General features: G+C 41.0%; 1 protein-coding gene across 19 annotated transcripts in view; it reads left to right on the plus strand.

Annotated features, from left to right (window-relative positions):
* The window catches only part of KALRN (kalirin RhoGEF kinase), a 749,960-nt gene that overhangs the window by 334,461 nt on the left and 403,099 nt on the right, over window positions 1–12,400 (plus strand). For all 19 annotated transcript variants that reach the window (XM_037837128.1, XM_037837181.1, XM_037837192.1 and 16 more), the window contains exon 10: window positions 1,041–1,163. In XM_037837128.1, the coding sequence (XP_037693056.1) occupies window positions 1,041–1,163 (123 nt within the window). The remainder of the gene's footprint in view (window positions 1–1,040; window positions 1,164–12,400) is intronic.

Consider the following 12,400-nt stretch of genomic DNA (forward strand, 5'->3'; position numbering starts at 1 on the left):
GGCTAAATGGTGGAAATATAATTATCACAGAGCAATATAAGTGAGGTTTAAACTACTTTAAAGCTTCTCAAATATGAAATAAATATGTTTTAGGAGGTAAAGGCGTAGCTAATTAAGTACATTGTGTCACTACCTGAAAATGAATTGGCATTTTTAAAAAAGCAAAGTAATTTAAAAAGAAAACAAATTGCTTTTTAAAAAATAAGTTTAGGGGTTGTGAAATCACCCCCAGGGAGTGCAAAAGCTAAATATTTGTGAACTAGTGGGTGAAAAGCATTCCTCTTAACCAGTTTGCTTTGGAATAACCAGTATTCTTAAAGCTAGAGATAAAAACCAATAAATAAAATTCATGAAAACATTGCCAGACAAGTAGGTCACACATCACTGCCCAGAACTAAATAAAAAAAAAAAAAAAAATTGTAGGCAAGTCTGTCACAGATTCCAAAGCATTCATGAAAGATTGCACGATGGTGCTTCTGTGTTGATTGGCGGGCAGAGGAGGGGAGGGGCCTGAGGCTCACCTCGAGCGTGTGTTTGGGGACTGACTCCTCTGGGCTTTACTTCCGAGATTAAGAAGGGGCACAGTGAGACAGGAGCCCGGTGACAGGTGACTACTGCTGGGAGTGCTCTGTGATGGACTGAAGGATGAGTGGTGAAAGCCAACGAGCTGCCCCGGCTGATGCTACCAAATGTCCTTCCAGTGTGGTTGGGGTAGAGGTAGTGAGGGGGTTAAACTCTGCCTGGTGGTCTGGGCAGCTTGCTGAAAATAATGGACTAATTAAGGCTAAGAAAACAGAAAAGGTAATGGAGGATATTCTGGAGACCAAGGAGAATGAGCTGAATTTAGGTAAGGGTGAGACCATTATATTGCCAATGACAGTAATGAGGTCTCTTATATGCATGTAAAGGGACACAGCAGACTAAACATTTCCTCTGGGACTGCTGCTGTCTGATTCCAGCAGTTGCACATGTTGTTACAGAGGCTCCAAAGTGTTTCCTTCTTCTGGGAAGTCATTGTTTCTGCCTTCTTCTCTGACCAGGTGTTGGACTGGATTGAAAACCATGGGGAGGCCTTTCTCAGCAAACACACTGGGGTTGGAAAGTCCCTGCATCGAGCCCGGGCCCTACAGAAGAGGCATGATGACTTTGAAGAGGTGGCTCAGGTGAGAAGCTGTCAGTGGTGGTGGTATGTTTATGTGTGTGGGTATGTGTGTATGGCAGGGTCGGGGAGACAGGGCTGTGGCTCTGGTATTTTGTGGAGCATGACATGTTGATAGCCCATGGTTTCTTGGCTGCCTTCCTGCCTGATACAAGGGGACCTTTCTTTGTCTGCTCTTGGATCACTGAGTGAGTTGCAAGTAGATTCCCAGTTTATGGTCTTCAAAGGAAATCTTCCTATTGGCATGATGTGAAAATGCGTTGTCCACAGGTGGTGCTGTTGTAAGGCACTGACATTCTTAGAACCATCATCAACTCCAGGGCTACCTTTTACCGAGGTCACTGCAGGCTACTGGGAGTTGAAAATCAGCCCCAGCTCTGCTTGCAAAGCCCTGTATCTTCCAGGATCCAGAAGGAAGAGAAGGCACCTGTTCATCAAGCCATGTACCCATAGGGTTTAGTGTGCCCAGAGAATGTTGCTTTTTGTGATTTGAAAACGATTTAGTCCGTGATTTGCACAATATTCAGTCTGTAGCTGAGCTACATGCCTGACCCATAGAGGGCAGCATTTTCTAATTTGTACAAAGATACTGCAAGAGCGGCTGAGTGATAGAAGATGGTTTCTGTTCAGAGTTTCCACCTCAAAAATTGTATCCTAATTCCCTTATTTTCCTCTTTTGGAGAGTTTTCCAAATGGATCTTGAGAGTCTTCATCTTCAAGATGAACTACTGCTGTTCAGTTGTTTTGTCAGCTAACTTCCACATGTGGCCAGTTGTAGTGGAAAATAAAACTCTTAGGAATGAGGCAGGGGAGGGGCAGCTGAGGAGGGCATCAGTATGGGACAGAGATGACAAACTCAGGTTTGCCATGTCACAGCTTTAGGCAGGGCTGGCTCTGGTCCCACCTGTGGGCAGCCTTCAGTGTGGGTGACATGCTGGGCATTGCACAGAGCCCGGGCCTTCACCCAGGTTGATGTCCAGCCCCAGACCTATGTGTGCTGTGGGTGCAAAAGGAGAGGGCTTGTCCAGAACCAAATAAACCTGTGGGAGGACAGGAAAGAAGTGGGGGCATTCCCACGTCTCTAAGGCAGCTGCAGCTATATACTGAAAAGTTGAGAGGCCCTACAGGAGTCAGCAAGGCCATGTCAGCAGTGCCCTGAACCCAGGGAATGTGGGTGGATTAGACCAAGCCAGGGGAATGAAGAAAGTCTCATAGCCACATGAGGACCTTCTGCAGAATGCGCTGGAATTTGCCAACATAATATAGACACTGATTCTAATATGCCTTCTCATGGACAAGGTCTAACACAACCCAAAACATCTGGTGGCCAGGCATCCTAGGTGCTTCTCCAGCCTTCTAGGGGGCAAAGGATGGGAAATGGTCACAGGAGCTCCCTGACTGCTGAGTGTGGGGGTTGTGGCACCTGGGACAGCTGCTTTGCCTGCAGGAGTAGAGCCATCCCATCATGTTGGTGCTCCTGCCTCTGGGATGCCCTGTGGCATCAGTCCCTTCCTTAATTACAACCCCACCCATATCCCCTATCCAGCCCATCCCTCCTTGCTCTGTTCCTGCTGTAGTTTCATGGGCAGTGCCTGCCTTGCTGATAGGCCCATGAGGGGGCTGTCATTTTTGTGTGTTGTAACAACCATGCAAGCCTCATGGCCATCCCAACTTCAACCCCATTTCCCCTGATTGCTCCTCTACCTTCTCACTGATGCTGATACTCCTTTCATATGGTACAATGGCTTTCATTCATAAGTAGAAGCACGTTAACTTACATTCCTACTAAGGAAGAGATAGGCGCATTTTTTGAGAGTTTAAAGTTCCATCACTTATTTTACCTCATACCAATCCTGAATAATAGAGATAGTATTAGCCTTGTTTTATAAAAGAACACACTGAGGCTCAGAAAGTTCTTCAGGTTCCCAGGTCATCTAGCTTGTCAATGGCTGTGCTGGTGATCAAATCCAAGTCTGTCTGACTGCGAGTCATGTTCTTATTCTAAATCCATGCTGTCCCTCCTTATTGAGGCACAGTAAGTGGCATAAAATTCATTTCTGGGTGCCAGTTTGTCCATGGAAAGTGCAAGACAAAGAGCAAGAATGGGGGCAGGGCAATGGGAGATTCCGCTGTGGCTGTCCTGTTTGACACACTGTTTTTTCCCTGGCCCTGCTAACGAGAAATCTACTGATGTAACCCACATCTCCCCGCCTCTGCTTTCTGATAGACTGTATCTTTTTGAGGGAGAGGAAAGAGTTCTGACTTCCAAAAGGCTCATCCTTTCAGGAGGAGTATTTCCCCTGGCAAGGAGAATAGCAGATGTGGACCACAAAGGGAACATCTAAGCTAGAGGTCAGCAGTGCATCACTTCACTCTCTAAATGGGTCTCTCGATATGGGTCTTATAGTCTGGAAATGAATCCTGTCTTGTTCCCTCATCCCCACTCTGGGGAAAAGAGTGAATAGTGGAGCCGGTGAGCATCCTGGAGTTGTTAGTCCACATAGGAAAACCAACTCTGATCACAGCTAAGGCAGATTGACTCTCAGTAGCAGTCAGCCTTAGACCTGCTTTGTTCTGTGAAACCTGAGCATCACACTCCGATGGTGAGAACAGGGCAATCCAGGCAGGAAAGGGCTCCCTTTTTCTCTCTTGCCTCTGTTCTCAATTAGGTGAGGGCCGTTGAGAGGAGAGGAGTAGCTCTAATCAGGGATTGGAAAATTCTTGAGGTACTCAAAAGAGCTATGACAGAAAACTAAAGTTTGGAAACTCTTGTTCTTTGTTGTTTGGGGGTTCCTGTTTACTAGATGTTGTCAGGAAGTTTGTTGTGGAGGAGGAGGCTGGGAATCCCTGATCAGCAGTACAACAGAGGACAATGATTCAGTGAAGGAGCCTCTTTCAGCTTCAGGATTTTATGATTCTTTCATCGGAGGCTGGTATGAGAAGGGAATTCTGAGCACCCATTCTCTCTATGCAGCTTTGAACAATTGTCTTGAATCCAAGCAGAAAGAGAGTATGTGTCTGCTCTTGGATACTTGCCCTTCTGCAGGGAAGAGTAAGCCCTCAGGTGGAGAAAATGGCTATCCATTGGGAGATGTTGGGGTGCAGTGTAAACCCCTGGACAGCTATGTCTCCAGTCTTGGGGTAGGGGTGGCACCTGGGATTCTCACTATTGGTCACTCTTTGGTGTTAAGACATCTAAGTCACCTATTCAAATATACATAAATGATATTTGTGAAGAATTAATGTAGTAATCCACTATCTTTCACTAATCTTTAACTTAAATTTTATGGTTATGAACTCTTGAAAAAGTTTTAAACAAACTCTTCAAATATTTGAAGGAAATGAAAGAAGTTTTTGTGAGTCCTCAGTTCATCTGCAGATGGCACTCTTTGAACAGCCTGCATAGAAGCAGAGCTGGGTGGGAAAAGGAGACAGTTGTGATGTCCCACTGAGGAGGCACTGGACATGCAGGTTGGTGAGCACCTGGGGGGCAGGGGTGCACCAGGGAGCTGTCTACAGGTTTTTCTAGTCCAAGCGATTGTGCTTGTCCATGACTAAATAGAAGACCTGAGCACTGGCAAGAACTCCTCCTGGTCCTGATAAATATTTGGCCCCAATTGCCAAAAGACCAAGTCACCAAATGACTCTGGCCAAAGAGCAAAACAGTTTTAAGAGATACATACATTTTTTATTGTGTATTTGGTGTCATTGGAAGTACAAACAAGGATGAGATGGAGTTGCTGCTTATAATAGTGTTAGCTGTCAGGGGATAGACGTGTCCATATCTGCTCAGGAGGTGGAATGGGATATCATATTGTTATTTCCTCCTTCAACCTCCTGAGAAATTTGCTGTTACTTGGTAGGTGAGTGCTCAAGTGCCTGTGGTGTGGATGGCAGCTGTGCCTGCTCTGTTAGTGTCTGCTTTATGACCTCATTATCTGACATGCCAGAGATTCAATAAGCTAACTTATTTTAAAAAATAGCACGCTTTTATATCTGAATATATATTATCTAAAATCTCAAAGCACCAAATCATATTTATATAGCTAAGCATATTAAGTAGCATTAGTGTAACATTTTTGAAAGAACAGATAATTTAAAGATTTACATAGAGAAACATAGACACAATTAAGTACTTCATTCAGTAATCTCTTGTCCGTTGTTTCCCCATCTGACCCTTGTTTTTTTCTTTCAAAAAATGAACAGAAAGAACATACTTTAAAAAAAATCATTCTGAGTCTCAGGATCAAAATAGGCAAAAATGGAAGGAGAGCATTTTAGTGGACCCCATCACTGACCTTACCCACCAAAGATATTCAGGGTTCTTGGGCAGGATGGAAAAAACAGTGAGGAAAAAGCTAGGAAAGTGCAGATATAATAATGTCATGATGTGGGCAAGTGAAAGAATGTGAAATAGCGGAGAAATGAAGGTCAATCTTACTTTGGGTCTGGCATGACAACATTCCTGTTAGGGTGGATTTGGGGTATTTTTTCCATGGAATACTGGCACGAGGTGATGTGAGGGGTCTTGTCATTACCCTCCCGAAGAAGAGAGATGTTGTATGTGCTAAGTAACTCCCAAACGAGGATTTTGAAATTCACTGTGTGTAGACCTGATTTGGAAAATTAGGAAGGGTAGGAACCAGTATCCAAGATACCAGAGAAAATGTGCCAAGAATCTCTTATCAAGCCCATGAAATGTCCCCCATTATTGCTCCTTCATGCAGAGAACAAATGGCACATTCAGAAGAAATTGGTATTGCGTTCCTAATGATTTTAAAATTCTGGGTAGCAAACTGAAAGACTTGAAAGCACAGGTGGTGTTTTTATCTCTTGTTCCATGTGGTGGTAATGACAGTAGAAAAGAAGAGAGGGTTTGAGAAACAAATGGCTGCTGTATAGACAGTGTTTAAAAAGTTTTCTGGATTATGTCCTACAGAGCCAGGATGGTGAGCTTCTGGCAAGGGGTAGAATGCATCTTAAGATTGGGAAGGATGTGTGCTGGCAGAAAACCTTGTTGATCTGATCTAGAAGGATTTAAGTGAATTTTGAATTAGAAGGAGAACATTATCCCAGTAAAACCAAAACCAGATACATGAGGGACCACAGACGTGACGTAGAAAGCAGCACCTAAGGGAAGGAAATGCCTTTATGTAACCTTAAGTAAAAAATATCAAGAATATAGAATGCAAACAAGATTTATGGCCTCCCTTACCTATAAACTAACAAAAGGCATGTGTAACAAGCAGTGCACTTAAACATTTAATGCAAGAAAATAAATATAATAAAGTAAATGTCCCTGAGACTTTAGGGTACTGAGCTTATAACTAGAAAAATGGCAGTGGAAGAGGATTCCTTGTTTAAAGGATTTGTTTTAATGGCGGGTGAGGGTGTAAAACGTATATCAGAAAGTTTCAAACTATATGAAATATACAAACCTGAGGGTAGAAACAAAATGGGGATAAAATGAGAGCCAAAAATAAGCCATCATGTTCCTCCATCAGATAGAGGATATGGTAGTTGCTGTTCTGATATTATTTCAGTTCTGGCTCCAGTCAAACCATGGCAGGAGTGTGAGTTCTCAAATTTCCTGACATCTCCTGGAAATTTTGTAACCCTCTAAATAAAACCTCAATAAGTTGGTGAGAGCAAAGGGTTTATGTGGTGGAAAGTGAATCATCATAGAAAAGCTGGAAAAAGTAGATCTTTGACCTTTGATAAGGGGGTATAGACTTTACTCTTAGAGCAGAGAGGAATATTGAAGCCTTTAAAGTAGTTATGTAAATTAAAATATAATATCTATAACAAGAATTTTTCTGTCCTCCATTTAGATAACATATAGAATATTGTGCTTAATTCTGGAAAATATCTCTTCAAAGAGATATTGACAGACTCTCTGTGATTGTTGGAAGGCTGTCAGGATTGTGAAGTTGAAATATTTGGATATATTCAGTTTGAGGTAAACAATGTTTTATAGAAGGCAGGAGGCTGGGTTGTAGTAGACATGATAATTATCTTTGGATAATTGAAGGTTTTCTGTAGAAGAGATAAGGATGGAAGGTATAGTGAGCTAATTTTAGCTCAATTCCAGTGTAACTTCCAACCCACAGGTTGCTCATTTTATGTGCTGTCTAAAACAGAATGAAAAACCTCATTGGTGATTTTCCAGTAGAGGCAAACCTTTTTTCCTTAGGATATAAACATTCTCTAGTCTTTTCAATAGATGGATGGATGGATGGATGGATGGATGGAGGGATGGTGGGTGAGTGGGTGGGTAGGTAGGTAGGTAGGTAGATAAAACCAAGTATACCTTCTTTGGCCCCTCCTTTCCCTTCCTAGCCCATGTTCTTAAGGAAAGAACTTATTCTTGCCATCTCTATTTTCTCACCTCGTAGGTAGACTGTGCAAAAGCTCTTTGACCCTTGCAATAGGGTACTTTGTTCACTCTGATCCACTGAGCTTAATCTTGCCAAAGTCTCTAAAGGACATTTTTTTGCTAAATCCAAAGGACACTTTTCAGATCTTATTTGGTTTTTCTGAAGTATTCGAACCTGTTAACCACTTTCTCCTTTTTAAATTCTGTTTTCACAACCCTTCCATGACACCATGCTTTCCTGGTTTCCTTCTACTTTTCTGACTGGTTCTTCCTGGACTCCACTCCCTTTTTCCAGAGATTTGAAGGTCTGCTCACTTTATAGTCTCTCCCTGCATGATTTGATACTCCCTCCCTGTGTGATTTTTTTTGTTTTGTTTTGCTTTTTGTTTTTTTTTTTAATTAAATTCAGTTTTATTGAAATATATTCACATACCATACAATCATCCATGGTATACAATCAACTGTTTGCAGTACTATTGTGTAGTTATGCATTCATCACCACAATCTATTTCTGAACATTTTCCTTACATCAGAAAGAATCAGAATAAGAATAAAAAATAAAAGTGAAAAAGAACACCCAAACCATCCCCCCATCCCACCCTATTTTTCATTTAGTTTTTGCCCCCATTTTTCTACTAATCCACCCATACACTAGATAAAGGGGATGTGATCCACACAGTCTTCACAATCACACTGTCACCCCTTGTAATCTACATTATTATATAATTGTCTTCAGGAGTCCAGACTGCTGGGTTGGAGTTTGGTAGTTTCAGGTATTTACTTCTAGCTATTCCAATACATTAAAACCTAAGAGGTATTATCTATATAGTGCATAAGAATGTCCACCAGAGTGACCTCTCGACTCCATCTGAAATCTCTCAACCACTGAAACTATTTCATCTCATTTTGCATCCCCCTTTTGGTCAAGAAGATATTCTCAGTCCCATGATGCTGGGTCCAGATTCATCCCCAGAGTCAAATCCTGCGTTGACAGGAAGATTTTCACCCCTACAGGTCCCACGTAGCGGGGAGGGCAGCGAGTTCACCTGCCAAGGTGACTTAGAGAGAGAGGGCCACATCTGAGCAACAAAGAGGTACTCAGGGGGAGACTTTTAGACACAATTATATGCAGGTTTAGCTTCTCCTTTGCAGTAATGAGCTTCATAAGGGCAAGTCCCACAATAGAGGGCTCAGCACATCAAACCGCCAGTCCCAATGTTTGTGACAACATCAACAGCAGTCCAGGTGAGGAAGTCCAACACTTCCACACCTTATCCCAGCTCCTCGGGGTGGGGTGGGGGGGGCTGTAAATATATTTTTTATTCTTTGCCCAAATTACTTTGGGATGTGTCACTGTTTCACTTTAACCTATACTAACCTACCGTATCTCACTTCCTATTCAAAGTTCCATATAATTGTGGTGTTTGAACAAACCGATGTAGAGTTATACTGTTTAGAAAATATAGATCCTGCACCAAATAGATATCTCTTCCCTTGGTCTCACGTGGAAGTTGAGGTTTTAAAACACAGTCAGTTTTGACCTTTACCCTTTGGCCTGGTTTGCCCTAGTCTTAACCAGATCTGCTTCATTCATATTACTAATTGAAGTTTGGGCTCTTTTTCAGCTTTTTTTTTTTTTTTTTTTTAACAGTTGCTGTATGCGCTAATACTGACATTCATATCTGCCAAGCTCTAGCTCTGAGTTTCAGGTGTCTCAGAGATACCCATTGTTCCAGAGACCAATCAGGTTATACACTAAGGGATCAGCATCTCAAAGTTTAGAGATAGCCATTACAATTCAGGAATCGAGTTGACTGCTATAAGAGCTTACAATCTAGGGATCATTACAATAATCATTTTCACGTTAGGCTGTGTTCTAAGATTCAATTCTGAGTTTACACATTGTAGTTAGTCCATATTGGTGAGGCATTATAGTGCTTGCCTTTATTTCTGGCGTACTTCACTCAAATACTGTGTACAGGATCCATTCACCTCATTGTGTGTCTCACAGCTTCACTCCTTCTTGTAGTTGCTCAATATTCCATTGTATGCCTATGCCACAGTTCACCATTCTGTTCCTCAGTCAGTGTACCCTTAGGCCACCTCCACGCATTGCAAATCACGAATACTCCCTCCATGAACACCAGTGTGCAGATGTCCATTCATGTCTCTGCTCTCAGATCTTCCAATGACATACCCCATAATGAGGTTGCAGGACCTTATGGTCCCTAGATAATTAGCTTTATGTGGAACCACCACACTGACCTTCAGAAAGCCTACACCATTCTACCTGCTCATCAACATTAGATAGGTACATCCCTCTCACCATGTTTTCTCCAACACTTTTACTCCTATATACATTTTTCCTACAATTTTATAGAGTTATATTCACGTATCTTACATTTATCCACAGTGTACAGTTAGTTGTTCATGGTATCATCATAAAGTTGTGCATTTATCACCATAATCAACACTTGAATATATTGATTACTACAAGAAAAAAATTAAGTTTTTTTAGCAATAATAAAAAAGATGATAAAAAGAAAAAGAACATGTCATACAATATAATATAATAGTAAGGACAGAAAATAATAAGGCACTACCAAGAATCCCATATCCCTCCCCTATATCCCCCTCTCATACACACTTAGCATTAGTATATTGCCTTTGTTACATTTAATGGAGGCATATTAAAATGTTACTGTTGACCATAGACTCCAGTTTGCCTTATGTTTTTTCCCAGATACCATCCCTTTTTAAATACTCCACATGGTTGACATTCATTTGCTCTCCCACGTGCAAAAACATTTTTATAATTGTATATTTAGTAATAGTTATTGGCCACTCCAGTTTTTGCCAAGTTATACAGTCCCAGTCTTTCTCATCTATCTTTACCTCTGGTGTCATACATTCTCCTATCCCACATCTTTCAGCTTTACTCACAGACATCTTTGGTATACTTACAATACTGTGCTACCATGACACAGTATTATGCTATCTATTTCTGGATTTATACAATCAATCCTGCTAAACATTCTGTAGTCCTTCAGCATCAAATGCCTGATCTCTACCCTCTTTCTATCTCCTGGTCACCTGTGTTGTCACTTTTAACTCCCAAAGTTTGTTCATTAATGTTTGTTCATATTAGTGAGACCATACAGAATCTGTCCTTTTGTTTCTGGCTAACTTCACTCAACATAATGTCCTCAAGGTTCATCCACATTATTATATGATCCATGTCTTTGTTCTGTCTTACAGCTGCATAATATTCCATCATGTGGATATACCACAGTTTGTTTATCCACTCATCCATTGATGGACATTTGGGCTGTTTCTATCTCTTGGCAATTGTGAATAACGCTGCAATAAACATCGGTTTACAAATTTCTGTTTGTGTATTAAGTTTCAATTCCTCTGAGTATATACCTAGCAGTGGAATAGCTGGGTCATATGGCAAATCTATATTTAGCTTCCTGAGGAACCTCCACACTGTCTTCCAGAGTGGTTGCACCATTCTACATCCTACCAACAATGAATAAGTGTGCCTCTTTCTCCACATCCTCTCCAGCACTTGTAATTTTCTGTTTTTTGGATAGTGGCCATTCTGGTCGGTGTGAGATGATAGCTTATTGTGGTTTTGGTTTGCATTTCCCTAATAGCCAGTGAAGTTGAGTATTTTTTCTTATGTTTTTGAGCCATTTGTATTTCCTCTTCAGAAAAACGTCCATGTCTTTTGCCTATTTTTTAATTGGATTGTTTGTCTTTCTGTTATTGAGTTGTAAGATTCCTTTATGTATTCGGGATATTAAACCCTTATCTGATATGTGGTTTCCAAATATCATCTCCCATTGTGTAGGTTGCCTTTTTACTTTTCTAACAAAGTCCTTTGATGTACAAAAGTGTTTAATTTTGACGAGATCCCATTTGTCTATTTGTTCTTTGGTTGCTTGCACCTTGGGTGTGAGGTCTAAGAAACCACCTCCTATCACAAGATCTTTGAGATATTGCCCTACATTTTCTTCTAAGAGTCTTATGGTCTTGGTGCTAATGTTTAGGTCTTTGATCCATTTTGAGTTAATTTTTGTATAAGGTGTGAGATAGGCTTCTTCTTTCATTCTTTTGAAAATGGATATCCAGTTCTCCAAACACCATTTATTGAAGAGGCTGCTCTGTCCCGGTTGCTTTGGCTTTGCTGCCTTATTAAAGATCAGTTGTCTGTAGATGCGAGCGTCTACTTCTGAACACTCAATTCGATTCCATTGATCAGTATATCTGTCCTTATGCCAGTACCACGCTGTTTTGAGCACTGTAGCTTTGTAATATGCTTCAAAGTCAGATAGTGTGAGACCCCCCCACTTCGTTCCTCTTTCTCAAGATATTTTTGGCTATTCGGAGCAACTAGCCTTTCCAAATAAATTTGGTTATTGGTTTTTCTATTTCTGTGAAGCAAGTTGTTGGGATTTTAATTGGTATTGCATTGAATCTATAAATCAGTTTAGGTAAAATTGCCATCTTAACTATATTTAGTCTTCCAATCCATGAACATGGTATGTTCTTCCATTTTTTTAGGTCCTGTTCAATTTCTTTTAGCAGTTTCTTACACTTTTCTGTGTAAACGTCTTTTGTGTCCTTGGTTAAATTTATTCCTAAATACTTCATTCTTTTGGTTGCTATTGTAAATGGGATTTTTTTCTTGATTTCCTCCTCTTGTTGCACATTGCTTGTGTATAGGAACACTACAGATTTTTACATGTTGATCTTGTAGCCTGCCACTTTGCTGTATTCATTGACTAGTTCTAGTAGCTTTGCTGTAGATTTTTCTGGATTTTCTACATATAGAATCATGTCATCTGCAAAAAGTGAAA

Source organism: Choloepus didactylus, chromosome 1, assembly GCF_015220235.1.
Source record: "Choloepus didactylus isolate mChoDid1 chromosome 1, mChoDid1.pri, whole genome shotgun sequence".
Lineage (NCBI taxonomy): Eukaryota > Metazoa > Chordata > Mammalia > Pilosa > Megalonychidae > Choloepus > Choloepus didactylus.